Source organism: Austrofundulus limnaeus, unplaced genomic scaffold (assembly GCF_001266775.1).
Source record: "Austrofundulus limnaeus strain Quisiro unplaced genomic scaffold, Austrofundulus_limnaeus-1.0 Scaffold8, whole genome shotgun sequence".
Lineage (NCBI taxonomy): Eukaryota > Metazoa > Chordata > Actinopteri > Cyprinodontiformes > Rivulidae > Austrofundulus > Austrofundulus limnaeus.
The window spans coordinates 4,861,934-4,877,915 of record NW_013952410.1 but is presented as its reverse complement, the minus strand read 5'-3'; the positions used below and the strand labels follow the sequence as shown (position 1 = coordinate 4,877,915).

Below are 15,982 nucleotides of genomic sequence, written 5' to 3'. Positions count from 1 at the left end.
CATACATACATACATACATACATACATACATACAAATAAATGTTTGGATAACTTTTCAAAAGAACAATCATTCAATAACAAGTCTTTTAAGGCAGGTAAGAAAAAATAAATAACTTTTGGATGTAAAAACTTAAGATTTCTTAACATTTATTACTGGTACCTACATTGTCTGTCCTTTGCATAATGAGAAAATGCGAAAATTATTTCTTTACTAAAACCTGTGTAACTTTGCTCCAGTTAATTTTAGCAGCATGAATCTTGGCACAGGTAATGTCCACAATGGATTTATGGTTTCCAAGAGTTTTTAGTCTACTTCATTATGGTTTTAAACAGGTTGTATACAGTCTAATGCAAAAATTATTCAGGTGAGACTAGTGAAAAAAAAATTAAAATATTATTTTCCATCCCCAATATCTCTAAAACCACAGCAGCTGTTTTAATACTTACACTTCTGATGAAATCTCCCAAGTGTTAGCTTCATTTTGATACCAAGATTATTTAAATAGCTTTTGTAAATGCTGAGATACACTCAATTACATTTCGGCATGGTATTTTAAGAAAAAAACTTCAAGAAAACCCCTTGGGGCTTAAGAGGTTAAAAAGCTTTATTTTTGTTTTTAACCTCTTAACAATAAAACAGATTTTCAAAAATATTTCACATTCCATGGTAAATGGCCTGAACTTGTATAGCACTTTTTCAAGTCACTACAAACTCCAAAGCGCTTCACACTTCAATCAGTCTTTCACACACTGATGGGGGTAAGCTACGATGGGGCAGACTGACAGAGGTGAGGCTGAGGCTGCCATGCACCGGCGCTACAAGAACCTCTGACCACAGCTGCCCATTCCATAGAATAATGCTTCATCAGAACTGAATAAAACTGGTAGAAGTGGCAAACTGAGCGCACACTCTGAAGCTTCACCACTTTAAGTTTCTTTGTTCTATTATTGTGCGGTTTGAAGTTGCAGTCTCTCTGCAAAGAGGCTGAATGACTGCATCCTGGCTGCTATAAAAAGGCTTCTCTTGTCCCAGCATCAGAGTCGACAGAACAGTGCCGACAGCGAGTGGTGCTGCACTTAGCGGGCTTGTCTGTCAGCCTGTAAGGACCGTTACTTTCGAGATGCGAGAGCTGGGAATTGAAAATGCCTTCCATTCCAAAAAAAGGTTGCACCTTCTATGTCTCATCCCTCACTGCAATGGCTAAAGAAAGCTGGGTCTAGAATATAAAATGCAACTACAAACGTTATGCCAGTTTTAAGCCTTTTTTTTCTTACACAGCAGATGTAAAGCATCCATGACTTATTTAAACAACACAAACAAATAAGAAATCAAACCAACAGCAAGCAAGTCGGACACTTCTAACATGACATCAAGTTTAAAATAAGCGTGTAAAGGTACACACAGATACAGCAAATGAGCAAAATGTGTTGAGGGGTTGAAAGATTCTCTGTGAGAGATGCATTATGACAAAGATCTGCAAAACATAGTATGTTGTTAATAGGGGTGTAAGAAAATAGACACAAATGTGATATTTTATTTCCTGATACTGGATCGATTACTAAAAAAAATACTACTGATTTTAAATTAAGGCTTAATGGATGGATGTTGTAATAAAAAGTGAGAAATACAAATGCAGTTCTCACTGTTGTTCAGTCATCTTCTTCTGACTACATAAAAAAATAAATTGAGCTTAAGATTATATGCATGTAATGAATGGTGTGCTCTTAAATTCTTAAAAATTTGACATTTTTTGGTGGAAAAATGGCAACCTTGCTTACAATATTGCAATATATTTCGATATTACATATTGCCATGTCGTGACATGTATTGTGTCACCAAATTCCTGCCAAAACACAGTCTTAGTCTTTAATTTTATTAATTAAATCATAGATCAGCCACTCAATAAAATAAAAGAAGGCTGAGATTGAGAAGCCAGGCCATTTCTTTATAGCTTATAGTATAAACACTCAGGATTCGTGTATATACAGTATATCAGTTTCTATGTACAGCATTGATTTGAGGCAGACATATGGTAGAGAAAGCTAAGTCAATTTCATCACAGCCTCTGCTTTGTTGATGCCCCTTATTTAGTATTGTCAGAAAAAAATACATTGACATAATTTAACATTAGGGGAGTAAATCACCAGATTAAATCACGATATATTGATTTGTTTGAATGACAATACGATATTTCTTAATATCACAAAAGTCTTTCATGATTAGATTTCAATTCAGTTAACAAGTCTATGATCAATATGATGCAATCTCATATGCCCATCTAACAATTCTGTTAGATGGCCATAGAATATTGATCAACATTGGGCACATGATGTACCTGAATCAGTAATCATTCCATCGATATCGATGTGGATCAATATATATTGTTCCTTCATGGAAACAAAAATATGAAAATTGACTCAAATAATAATGCAGATTAATGCATACATAAAGTCAGCTTATTTCAATTGTTTTAACTGTGGACTTTATCAGGCAGAAAGATGTAAGTGAGCATCAGAAACCCAGCAGCAGTTGATAAACTGAGTTAATTTAGTGGAAAAACTAGTCGGCCTCTAAGGCAGTGATCAGTGATGTGAATCTAGACATCATAAACTCTTAAGCTCCTGACCTACCAAAAATAAGTGACACAAACTTGTGAGCCAGAATAATGCGGGTTTAAATTGTACAAATATCACTAACAAGTCAATTAAACACACACGTCTTATACAGAAGGTTATATAGTATATTGTAGGTAATATTGTATATAGTACGTTTGTGTCTTGTAACAGTTAAGAGAAAAAATGTGCTTAGCAATCTTTCTTAAATTAGCTTGGTGTTGTGGGGTCGTGATCCCAACTTTGGGAACCAAATGATACAACAAACAGCCCTGATTACTTTTAATCGTTTTACAAGCTTTGTGCCTTTCAATCTAGGCGTGACAGTGAGTTGACTGTACGGGTTTTCTTTCAGAGAATAAAGACACTGATAAATAAAAAGCAGTATAAAATGGATGGGTGACTGAAAGCTCATAATGTGGGATGTCAGCTATTTCCGCTAGAAATAGCAGAGATTTGCTAGCAGCCGTCAAACTGTAAAAACATGCTCCTACAGCCCACCACATTCTTATTAACATCTGTTTGTGTGTGTGTTTACCTGAATGCTGTGTGAATATATTTATTGCAGGATCGGGTACATTTACAGCAGCTGCCCTGCCCGGAGGCGTCCCGGTGCTACAGCCGGATTCTCGGGGTCTCCTCCCGGCGACGCTTCCCCGGTTCCCCTTCCCCTGTGGTTGAGGCGCGTGGGGCTGTGGTGGCTGGAGTCCGGTCGATGTAACCTCACCGACGCGGCCTACCTGCTGTCCCATTCCAGTAATTTTGTGTGTGTGGACGTTTGGGACGAAGCAAGCAACCCCCACTGCGCACCTCTGGGTTCACATTCCCCCGAGCTGGTGCGGCCTAAACCTGAATCCCCTCCCCGCTGTTCTCCACCGACCGAGCGAGTCTGCCGTTCGCTCGTTCGGGCTAATGCTAGCAGCTAGGAGTGAAACCCACCCAGCCTGCCTGCCTGTGCCGCTAACAATAAAACCACAACCCGGACGTGTGGCAGCGATTATCTTTGTTCCGGTTGATCCAGATGGCAGCCTTGCAGTAATCAAAGCTACCCGGCGTACCAAAGTCGGTCAAACTAGCCCTAATCAAAGCCGTTTTCCCGTTCTCCGGTCGCCGCGCGCCCCTCTGACGCCGCCATCTTTACCGCAGAAAGCGTTGCACAAAGCGGAGGGGAGGGGGTCCGCCTCTGGCTCCTGTCAGCGCGATCCTCCACCACTCAACACCGGCACCAGTCAGAAGGCAGGGGGTGTCTGATCCCAGCGGATAACGAATTTGGAGGGGAAGAAAAAAAAAAGAGAAAATGCATTAATAACTAAACGACAAATTCTCTTCCCCATTTAAAATTGTTTTGTATCAGATAAGAGTCAAATCAGTGTTTCCAAAAACTAGTCGCGACTCCACTGTGGGTCACAAACACCACGTTATGAGCTCCAAAAATTTAAACTAAATTTACATTAGTTCATTTAAAATATTTGCTAATAGCATATTTTGCCCATATGTGTAGGTTTACAAGGGATTAAAGCTGGAATGGGTAAAATAAAATATTGGTATTAATGTTTTGTTTGTTAGCATCCAACAAGTCACAAGTCTGCCATCTATTTTGTATGTTGTATGATGATAAATGCTGTATAGGTACAGAACAAAAAAATAATTTGTTCTATAAATTTTTTGCAATTGTCAGGTTTATATTAATGTGGATACAAGTATTTGCAGAGAAACATTTATATAAAGTTACAAGAAAACAGCATGCATACATTGAATAATACACAATTAGGAGAATACAACTTTTATTCTTAATCCATATTCTGACAACGGAAGTCATAAATTTGCCCACAAACACAAACGATGTACAAAACATGGTCACAGAAATGACCACTGCTCAATACCAAAATCACATTAAAATATAAAGTGACATTAAGTAGCCAAATCTTAGTCCTCCAAAACATACATTTCATTAAACATTCATTGCAGTTTGGCTTGTCTTCATTATGAATACCATAATTATAAACATGAAGCATTAGCTTCAAACTGTGTGGAATTTACAAGAGAAAATAAACTTGACATATCCAGAATACCTACAAACAAGTTACTTGTTTGGTTGATATTGCAACTGAGACCATCAGAGTGGAACTTCACTGATCAAAATAAGCTTTACAACAGTGCCCCCTGGTGGTGATAAATACAAGTGCAGTTTTATCCCTGCATTGTGCATCTCAAACATTGAAAGCCCATTAACGATTCACAAGAAAGTACAAACATTTCAAGAACAGAATGAGCATAGTTCTTTAAAACAAATCAATTAAAATACATAATTGTATGATTGCAACAAAACATTTAAACTCTTTTGAAAAATTCAAATATTGGTCCCCATAAATTCAGCTCATTGTCAGAACATAGCAGCCAGCTGCAGGTTTTACAGTGGAGAGTTTTGTAATAATTTTCCTTTACATTTAACAATCACTTTAGATCAGCCTTGGTCAAAACCAAAACACGTCTGTAACATCAAGTCTTTTCAACACATTTAGATATTCAGATCAAATTAAGTAGAATACAGTAAATATTGAACACTTAAATACTAACAAAAATGCTGGCACAGTTTTTATGTTTAGTCAAAGTTCACAATTCTTGATTAAAAGCTCCACAACGTTTGACTTGGCAGATGAAGATCAACACAATGGTACAGGTCTGACATGTTGGTGTCCTCTTGGCTTTATTAGTCTGATATCCTCAGTTTAACCATGTCTAATACTACAGGCTCTAACCTTTTATAACAAAACAGTTTCTCATAAATATAAAAGATTTTCTACCTTTTCATTCATGCTTTTAATTGCATTTCAAGCACAAACTTCGTTAAATAATAACCATTATTGCACTTAAAGTTTATATTGTTTGGATTCAGCTGCCATGTCATCATGATTGCCACTGTTTTATTTGTGGCACAAAGAGGGGGTTTTAAATAGGATCAAGGCAAAAACAAAAACAGAAATTTACTTTTATGTGCACTGGGAAGTCTTTTGGGGGTTGCCTTTAAAAACTTTAAACAGATAAGGCATCAGTGTGATTTTACTATTTTTGGCAGTTCAGCACATACATTTTCATACAGTTACATTACAGTGCAAGGAAATGAACAAGAGACCAGACGTTATGACGCTGATTTAAAGTCTGGTCGAGTCTTGATGAGCAGTACGTTCCCTCAGTCACGTCGCAGCTCACAGGTCATCACAGTCTGCCATCAAGGCCCTGACAGCTCCAAGAGCGAGGCTTCAACAAATCTAGGAAAGAAGCCTGAAACAGAACGCTCATGAGAAAAGTATACTGGTGTCCATGCAATAAATGACACTGAATAAATAGAAGACAAATCACATGACCTTAAAGCAATGCGTTACCTCTTTTAGTGGACAATAGCGCCTGGCGTACCACTCCTGGGAGTACAGACAGATTATAAAACCCTGGCCTAGAAATATGGACGTCCACATGAATATGTTCCAAATGGGGCCCTTCCTTTTGTCATGCATAATGAAGTTGAACAACACTGCAAAAAATTAATAAATTAAATTAGAAATAACAACAACAAATTCACATAGAAAATAAAAAAAAAACACTATCTGGTTTACTTTTTTAAATAAAATATATATATATATATTTTTTAACTTACGTCCAAAGCACATAAAGAGGCAGAAGAGGACAGGATAAAAGAAGCCAAAGCAAATGGTCAGAATGTACTCATGGACCACTGCAGACAGTGTAAACACACAAAGCATGGCTGCTAGTCGGAAACGCTTCTGAGACATCTGCAAAGATCACAACAAACAAAATAATGTCGAAGTTTAATCAGATCCTTAAACTTCGGTAAAAATGTTACTTGATGTGTAGAACTGTCTTAAAGCGATTCAAGGATTTGTATAAAACTTAAATGAGACTCTGTTTAGTCTTGGTAGAAGTACAGGACAGGGGTGTTCTTGTCCTGGAGGGCCCCTATCCTGCACGTTTTACAGGTTTCTCTGCTCTAACATCTGACTCGGTGATTAAATTAACCTCTTTATGTTCCACAGAAGCCTGTTAATCACCCATTAATTCAATCAGAGCTGAGAAACATCTAAAAATAGGATGGTGGCCCTCCAGGGCCAGGATCTGACATCCCCGGCATAGAGTCTGAGTGTTCATGTCAATTGGCAAGTTACAATATAAAAATATATTTAACACATTTTAAAAAAAAGTTGCCATCATTAGAAAATGTACTGCACTTTATCAGCAGAGAAGCTACTCACCCACAGGAAGTCCAGGTACACATAGTAAAACAGCCAATCATGAACCACTACATTCCAAGTCCGGTAGTAATTGGCATAAGATGTTGAATTCCACCAGTCCTGTCGGAGTCATTAAAAACATTTAAATATGTATAACAAAAGGAGACTAACATTTTACAGACGGTGTAAGCACAGCACCTTGTAAAACATCTTGTCTGCAAAGCGAAGCATCTCGGCAAAAGCATTGAGCCAGCAGTGAAGGAAGGCAAAGAATCCCAGGAACAGAATCAGAACTCCTGTAAGTAAGTAAATAAATAAATAAATAAATAAATAAATAAATATGTATACAAATAAAGACATTTATCAGGCAAGACAAAATAATCTAAACTGTTTATATTGTGCCTAATTGTACCTGGCAGTATGGAGTTAAAGACACAAAGGACCATGGCCCGCAGATCAAACAGCTGCAGACTGATGATGCGAAACTGTGGGATGCACAGCCGCACAAAGACGTAGTAGGTATAAAACGTACATCCAAGTACCTGTGGAGTGAGTTAAAATGTTAGATTGTCTAAGTTACTACTTTTCATTTCTAACAATATGCAACCTCAGCATAAAGAAAAATGAATATTTCAGTACCTGAAGTAGCTTTGTGGCCACATAGCTCCATCTGATCACTGGGTTTCTGAATGAAGAATGTTTTTTTTTTCTTTACTGAAAGAGCCACTGGAACATTTCAACATTTAAATTTATACAAATATTTACAGAGTGCTTACCTGGGGTATTGGTCTCTGTAAATCAGTGTGGGTGCAAACAAGAAGTAGAGATACTGAGAAACCTGAGGAACCACTGGACCAGGGCCTGATGATAGAAGACAGGATGTTAAAAATGTCAAAAATGAAAAAAAATATTTATGCATTGGCAAGTAAGAATTTTAGATTACCAAAAAAAAAAAAAGACCTTTTTTGTCTTTTGCTGAATTGAGCACTCTGGGCACATTTTCTCTGATAAAGGAGTGCACTTTCATCATTAGGCGTACCTGAAATAATAAACAAAAACAAATAGCACTGAAAGGTAAATTATTCTGTTTGCTCTTGATTTTTTATTGCACTACACACCTACTTGTTTTTATTGAAATATCTAGACTACTTTTGATAAAATTCACATTTTTATTGAGATTAAGCTGTGATTAGCGTACACTCTGTTCTGAGATGAGCCATGTCTATGGGATAAATCACTTACCAGCAGGAATTCAATTTGAATTGCTCAGATTGAATCTGAATGTGCATAATTTGAAATTAAATGCATTGGTTTGAAATTCAAACTGAATTTTACGATTTGAAGCAGAATTTAAAGTTTTGTTCCTGAATTAATTTGCTTTGAAACTGTATTTTGGTTTCTTAAAAATTCTGTTTGATTACTTTCACTTTCAGTTCCAAAATTCAAATTTTTGTGTCACACATCCTGGTCCTTGAGGAAGCCAGCCAGAGTAATCAAACACAGATCCACAGATTTATGTTTCACTTTGGTGAAGTTTCCCTACCGTAAAAGTGACAAAAAAGACAGTTATTTTTTTGCAGTGATTAATTTTACTTATATGTAGAAAATGTTACATTTACATCACATTATGGATCACATATGCTGCTGCTGACAGATCCATGATGTGATGTAAATTAACATTTTAAATTAACAATAAAATAACTGTCACTTTTACAGTGGATTGCATCAACTCTGTTACATTACAGAAGGGAAACAACAAAGTGAAACGTAAATCTGTGGATCTGTGTTTGATTGCTCTGGCTGGCTTTCTCAAGGACCAGGATGTGCGACATAAAAATCTGAATTTTGGAACTGAAAGCGAAAAGCAGTCACACTGAATTTTTAATAAACCAAAATACAGTTTCAAAGCAGATTAATTAAAATCCAAAACTTTAAATTCAGTTTCAAATCATTAAATTCAGTTTCAATTTAGTAAAATTCATTTTCATGCCAATGCATTCAATTTCAAATTATGCACATTCAGATTCAATCTGAGCAATTCAAATTCAATTCCTGCTGGCACAAGATTTATCCCATACATGTCAAGAGGCACTCACATCAAACTGCACTTTTAAGAGCCAGATTAATTAAAACACACCTCACACTAAACAGACAAAAGTTTTTTTTTCATTAGATTGCAGGATTTATGTTTAACGACTGAAGTGCTCGACAGGGAGGACCCTCCATATGCATGTGGTTTGGTCTGGAAGAAGATGAATAAGTGAACTATTGTTTTGGATCAGTACCAAACATTAGGAAATTGAATAAAAGTCTGTATTTGGTCCAGCTGAAGGTTGCGTATGGCTTATTATTCTGCAAACAAATGTTCAAATGTAAAATCTGGATTTGTCTCCTGTGCGTGCTTCGGCTGCAAAGTAACGACACGCTGATGTTTCAGTGTTATGCATATAAAAAAAGATGTACAGCAAATCCTGCCATCTTAGTCTTAATTAAAACCAAACTCACAGTTTATCTACCTGTTCCAAGGTGATGATGAAGCAGGACGCAGGTGGCAAACTGTTGGTCACCGCCACATACGTAGGAAGGAATCCCAAACCTAAAGCTTGGTAGAGGAGGTACGCAGCTCCAAACAGACAATTGTGTAACCTGTGGTGACCATGAGAGCCAGACTGACTCTGACACCACAGGTTAAACAGGTTGTAGGGAACCAGCAGCACAGACAGGAACATGTAGATCCATGTGCAAACCACCAAAGGAAACTGTCCAAATGCATAGACCAGCAGGTCAAAGTCCAACACCAGTCTGAGGCAAATGAGAAACAAGAGAAGCACTTTTTTCCCCTCAAGGTTTGTTTCTCAGTAATCACAAAAAGTAAACTTATTATCCGTTTTATCATTACCTGCCTTCATCGATGAAATCTACAACAAGTGTGCTGAGAATAAAGAGAATGAGCACAGCGATGAACATGTGGTAGATGGTCCTGATGTGGTTCACCTCAAACAGCTCACTGTGGAAGAACAGACAACATAAACCTGGTGTAACAAAAACAATGCCAAAGAATCCAATTTAAATGAACATACTCCAGGAGGGATCGCCGACTTATGAAGTGCTTTCCCTGGCTGTGAAGAGGTTGGACATGCCTGCAAAAAAAATAAAAAGGAAAATAGGAGAAGAATGAACTGAGAGGACTTGGGGAAAGAACAAAATCGTGATTTGGAGTTAAAAAAACATGCAAGTGCCATTGTCATCTATTAATCATATTAATCGTTATGATTTTTTTGTTTTGACAGTGTCACCCAGCCCTACTTTAGCAGACTGCTGAACAGAGTTACCCATGTTTGCTCCTCTCCTTGTCTGACAGTGGGGGTGAGAAGACAGCAGACACAGGTTCAGTCTTGAAGCTCGCCAATTCTTCGATCAGACTGTCCATGAAGTCGTTGACTTGGCTGTCAAACTGACGCATCAGGTTGTCCTTCAGGAACTGGCCAAGCAAAACACAAAAAACAGTCTCACTTCAAGTCAGTACTCTAAAAACAGTCGCAATAATCGATTTGTAGATGCAAAGTTTGGTATCAAGATAATTTCTGGTGAACTTGACAGCCTTGAGCATGTTCTCAGTTTTTTTGTGCGCATTTATGGTATAAACAAACAGAAGAAAAAGCTGCGCAATTGAGACAAAGACTTGCGATAATGTGATAAATATGAAAGCATTTTTGCAACAGACAGCATATTGTAACAAAAACAAGTCTTCCTGCTGAGATGAACAACTGTTGAGGTATTTGCATGTGTAGTAACAGGCAGTCATGTCAAAGGGGAATGTCTGCATGTGAACAGAGCATTACTAAAGTCGCTAACAGGCTGTAGAGAAGAATATAGATTATTTTGGGTCACTGTCAGATCAGGAAAAGTCAGAGTTCAAATAATGTTTCAATAAACAAAGATCAGAGCATTTTCTTTCATTAGGAGTTCCTCTTTCAAATAAAAAAATGCCTGTTGTGGGTAAAATCGTGTTTATTATGTCAATTTTCTTAAATATAAAGATGTTTTCTTTGACTTATTGTATTTGATGGATGTGCATGTCACAGGCACTTTAAAATCTACACCAGACAAACAGTTATAGTGTAAGAAAAGATGGTGTAAAGAGATTGTTAGAATATTTTAGAATGAGCAGTCAGTTTATTTTTACACTCTGATTAAGGTTGTTATGAGAACAACTAACTCCTGAGAGACAATCTAGTTACATGCCTCGCACTGATACAACACAATTAGACACATAATGTGCCTCTTGGTGAATTTCTTATTGCCATTTGTTGAGACTCTGAGCCAGAGGGAGGCTCTGGGTGGAACGGTCCTCAAGTGATGTGATAAACTTTACACTGTCTGCAAATAAATACTCATAAGAACTGGATCGGTTTTTCAAACTCACTTCCAGCAGTAGGTTGCAGTGTTTTGTAATGGCTCAGTTTATAATGAACTGAATGAATGAATGAATGAATGAATGAATGAAGATAAGAGGTAGGATTAAATAAGTGTTCACTTCTTCCTACTCCCTTTCAAACAGAAAAGTAGTGGTATTTGGGATCTTGGTTATGTATGCACATGTTTTATTTTTTGTTCTACTGATTGCTTGTTTTTTATTTTTTTAATCTGAAATAAATTTTCAAATAAAATAAAAATAAAAAAAACTTGTATAATTTTGTGCTGAATTCATTTAGTGTAAAAATGTGTTTAAAAAAAGTTTGTGTGTGTTGATGCGTTAATAAAAAATCTGAAATAATTACTAGAAAGAAAATAAAATTTTAAATACCAATCATTTTAAGATAAATTGTCTTTATTATGTCAAAAACATTTTTTGTTCTTTGGTGTCACTGAATTTCTAGCTCAAATATGCAGATAACAGATTATATATACACAGATGGTGTGTGGCTTTTGTCACCCAGTGCACCTGGTGTGGTCAAGTGTGCAGCACTGATTGAGGGGCGAGGCAGGCTGCTTTATGTTTAGGCAGGTTGCAGCTCCTGTGTGTAAAACTTTGTTCTTCCTGCTGCGTGTCAGCTGGTTGTCGGTAGGATTTGCCCATCAGAAACTGTAAGTGTCATTTTTCCATCTATGGCAGTCAGGGTTTTGTGGTTACTGGGTGTTACACCTGTTGATGTATTCGGTAGCACTGCTGCTTGACTGGCGTTACCAGCTGCAGTCGGGATTGTTAGTGGCGCACGGCTTCCTCCTGCTGTCGTGCTGCTGATCTGCTCTCTCCCCTGGAGGCTGCGCTTCCGTTTCCTGGTAAGATGCCTGCTATCTTTATTTACTGGAGTGTTTTTATATTTTCTTGTTTGAATCTAGTGCTGATATTATTTGTTTTGTAGGCAGGTGCTGTGTATCGCCGCATGTAAACGTTTGACTTGCAGGGACGTTCTGACACAACGGGATGCTCTGCTGTCTTTTCTTGCCAGTTCCTGTTTGGATTCCGTGAAGTGACCAGTTTACTCCATCAATATTACTGCTGATTCGACTGCTAAAGAGATTGAAAAGTGTTCGGTTCACTTCTGTGGTAACCGAGTGACTGAGCTTTCACCATTTTGTTCTATAATTTATTGTTTGATTTTCATTTACTTCATTGTTTTTTTTTTGCATCATTTGATTTAACCAATTGTTTTGTTTTACTGTTTGATCATTAATTTGTTTTATTTATTCAACATTTCAGGTTCTTTTATGTTTGTTGCTGTTAAACAGATTAGTGATTTTAGTTTCATGTTCATTTCTCTTCCCTTAGAGATGAAGTGATATACCACTGTTTTTTTATTTAAGTTAATAAAGAGTGTTCAAAAAGAAAAAATAAGTAGGTCCTCTGGATGGGTTCTTCTTTAGTGAAACGTTTTCTCGCCTCCAACAGACTTCAGACTGATGAGTTTCAGGTGAACTCAGCTTTAAGGCTGGTTTATACTTCTTGTCACACGCCTTTTAACCCCCGCTGAGTGACAACCTCCGTCTGCACTCCCGCTGTGATCCCCCGGTGACAGCTGTCCTGTGCGTTGCCCCCAGTCAGCACTCCGAGATGCGGAGGATGCGGCTCGGAGCGTGTGATTGGTTCAAAGTTGACGAGCGTTTTTGTTTGGATGTCAGTATATGCTGTGTAACACCGCTACCCACTACTCTCTTCCAGAGGCCGGTTTTTGTTTCCAAACATGGATAGTTTCGAAGAGAAACTCACCGAGGCGGTCCGCAGGTACAAACATTTGTGACTGGTCTACTGTGTCGGTGCGTGCTGAAGGTGAGGGGAGATCTGGTGGGCAAGTTTGTCGAAACGAGCAGCGGACATTCGAAAATAGGAGAAGTGTTTTTCGTCATCCATCTCCCGCATCTGTTGAACCAACAAGCTAAACTAGCAACTAGCAGTTACTTACACGCTAAGCTATGCGCATGACGTATGCGGTGGGAAGGTAGAGGGAGGGATTACCATAATGCAGAGGTTCTCAAACTGGGGTCCCAGGACCCCCAGGGGTCCGCGAGAGGTATCTTGGGGGTCCACAAAATTTCACTAAATTGTTAATTGTTTTTTTAATTTTTTTGAAATGCATTGAGAACAATGAACTAATAAAACAAACATAATAAACTTAATAAAAATATACATTCCCATGGCATTTAGGGGTTGAAATAATAAATTCTCTTTTAAAACAGCATGGGGTTTATGAGGGGGTCCCTGGAATTTTTTTTGCCCTTGTAAGGGGTCCCCAGACCCAAATGACTTGAGAACCCCTGCTATAATATATCCCCCACGTCTTTTCCCAGCACAAACACTCAATGCTGACGGTGACACACACGCAATTACGTCATCGCTGGGCCGCAGCCACACGTCTTGCATGAAGTGTAAACAAAGATAAGCACTGCCTCCACATGGTGGACAAACAGATTAGTCACATGCTAAAGAGGGCCATAGCTTAACAATCGGCTTGATTAGCTCTATTGTTCATAGAGGGTCATGTGCCCCATCACCTGACTTTTTGACATATTGACCTATTGGCAGTCTCCTGGAAGAGAGACGAAATTTTTCACTAAAGAAGAACCCATCCAGAGGACCTACTTAACTTTTTTTTGATTTTTTCCTACCTGGATTACTGAGATGTATCACGACAATAAAGAGTGTTATTTTTGTTAAACCGTTTGTTTTGGTGAAGTTATGAACCTGCATCCTTGTCGAGTTTGTTGAGATTCTCAACTGGCATTGTTGAGCTGCTAACATTTTAAATTGGCATATCGCATGGCCACATATACAAAAAAAAAACATGTTTCGTGCAAAGGTACAACATGTCCTCTCAAATTATCCACAAAAAAACACAAGTATAAATTAAAATAAATATATGGTTTAAAAAAAAGTTCTGTACTACATTGAGAGGAACAGTTTAATTTAGGTGTTGCATTACCATATGTAAATTTATATTGACGAACATAAAAAAGGCACCCACCTCTGCTTTCCTCTTCAGTTGCATCTTTTTGCTCATCACATGTTCTACTTCAATCCTTCCTGAAATTAAAACAACATGTAAAACTACTTAAGATTTTTTTAAACAGGGGATCAATACTGTATACAGCTTTTAAATAAATATTTGAGTTTTAAAACATAGCTTTGCTCTGAGGAGATTTCTGACATAAATCTCTTCAATTCTCAACTTTAACCTTGTGATTAAATAAATCTACTCGTAACTTAATCGTACCCAACATTTTTATTCCAATGTTTCAATTAGAGAACTGCACTTAAGATTAATAAGGTCATTAGATGTGCAGCTCAAAACCTAAATTACACACACCTTTAGGGGTACCACACAACTATAAGTAAGGCTACAATGGATTAAAAGTTTTGATGTCAGATGAACAAATAAGCCCTGATTGACTGATCAACCACGATGAGTAATGTGCAACACTCCACCCACCTTCCAGGATGGTCGATAAATAAAAGAACATGTTGACTTAATTTGACAATGAGGAAATTGCCACAGACAAAATTAAACATTAACATTTCTACAGAGTTTAAAGATAAGAAACTGACGCTAGCATTTTAGTCATTTTCCTGGTAAATTTTGTTTTTGTGGTGACCACTGTGGGAGTCATCCTTACTTCTTCAAAGTGACAAATTGTACCAAAGTTCAATGTATTTGCTAAAGAGGAAGACATCATCACATGGGGTGGTTTCACTGTGTAACACTGACAAAACGTACAGCTATAAAAAAAACAACAAGGGGTTTATTCATGTTAAAACACACAAGCTAAAGCTCATTTTCATTAATCGGTCTTTCCTACTACCATTGCTGGTGATATGGTTGTCTCCTTGCTGATGTCTTCCAGGACTAGGGTCTCCCTCCAGAGAGCTGTCCAGGTCAGAGGAGGCAGACACGTCTGGTGCCTCTCTGCTGCGAGACCTGAGCAAATTAACATCCCCATTTTCCATCCTACAACAACAACAGGGTTAAATTCATCAGTGGCAGCTTAAAGAAATACGCATTTTAAAGAATTCATTTAAAAAAATCATCGCTCATATGCCATGACTTGAAATAAACGCCAAGAATGTCAAATGACAGTTTCCAATTAAATCAGTGTCACGTGAACGCAACACATAAATGTCAAAAATGAAGAGCAGCTAATCAAGCGCGTCGATTAACGTGTTGAATGGGAGGGTTTCATGTGACAAACCCAGCCATTACCACCTGGTGGTGTAGCACAAACACACAACTTGTTAGCTCCAGCTGAGACACAAATTAGCAACTTGTTGACGCTCTTCGTCCATTAGTCGCAGAACAGGCTGTCACACGAACGACCTGAAATATAACACGACATTGATTTAAAAGGCTAAATGTCGACTTGTTTAATACTTACTCGGACCAACAACCGGGTCTTCCCTCGGTCGAGCCTTCCTCAGACACCACTGAGCACAGAGGCAGATGTTTGAATGCTTTATTCGCGACAGTTTGAGCGACTGCTCACCCTCGCCATTCAACAAACACAGAGGCGATGATGAGCTCAGCTGGCGACGCTGATTGGCTGAAAGTCTCTCCTCCTTCTTACGTCATCGCTGCACAATGTCATGATTGATCATCAAATTGCTAAAGGCCACATCAAGGTCCATGCAATAC

At 38.0% G+C, this 15,982-nt stretch overlaps 2 protein-coding genes across 3 annotated transcripts in view; both read right to left on the bottom strand.

Annotated features, from left to right (window-relative positions):
* abl2 (c-abl oncogene 2, non-receptor tyrosine kinase) overlaps nucleotides 1–3,853 on the bottom strand; it is a 33,473-nt gene extending 29,620 nt beyond the window's left edge. For both annotated transcript variants that reach the window (XM_014000855.1, XM_014000862.1), the window contains exon 1: nucleotides 3,152–3,853. In XM_014000855.1, the coding sequence (XP_013856309.1) occupies nucleotides 3,152–3,365 (214 nt within the window). In that variant the 5' untranslated portion in view covers nucleotides 3,366–3,853. The remainder of the gene's footprint in view (nucleotides 1–3,151) is intronic.
* A 527-nt stretch (nucleotides 3,854–4,380) lies between these two features.
* Nucleotides 4,381–15,854, bottom strand: soat1 (sterol O-acyltransferase 1). Its single transcript, XM_014000848.1, has 16 exons — nucleotides 15,726–15,854; nucleotides 15,156–15,301; nucleotides 14,321–14,379; nucleotides 10,190–10,338; nucleotides 9,938–9,997; nucleotides 9,757–9,864; nucleotides 9,374–9,659; nucleotides 7,818–7,896; nucleotides 7,634–7,718; nucleotides 7,497–7,542; nucleotides 7,270–7,399; nucleotides 7,056–7,153; nucleotides 6,879–6,977; nucleotides 6,266–6,401; nucleotides 5,997–6,142; nucleotides 4,381–5,895 (listed from the first exon to the last, which is right to left on the bottom strand). Exons 2-16 carry the CDS (start codon nucleotides 15,298–15,300, stop codon nucleotides 5,830–5,832), a joined length of 1,692 nt encoding a protein of 563 aa, XP_013856302.1. The 5' UTR covers nucleotide 15,301; nucleotides 15,726–15,854; the 3' UTR covers nucleotides 4,381–5,829.
* Nucleotides 15,855–15,982: the final 128 nt, after the last annotated feature.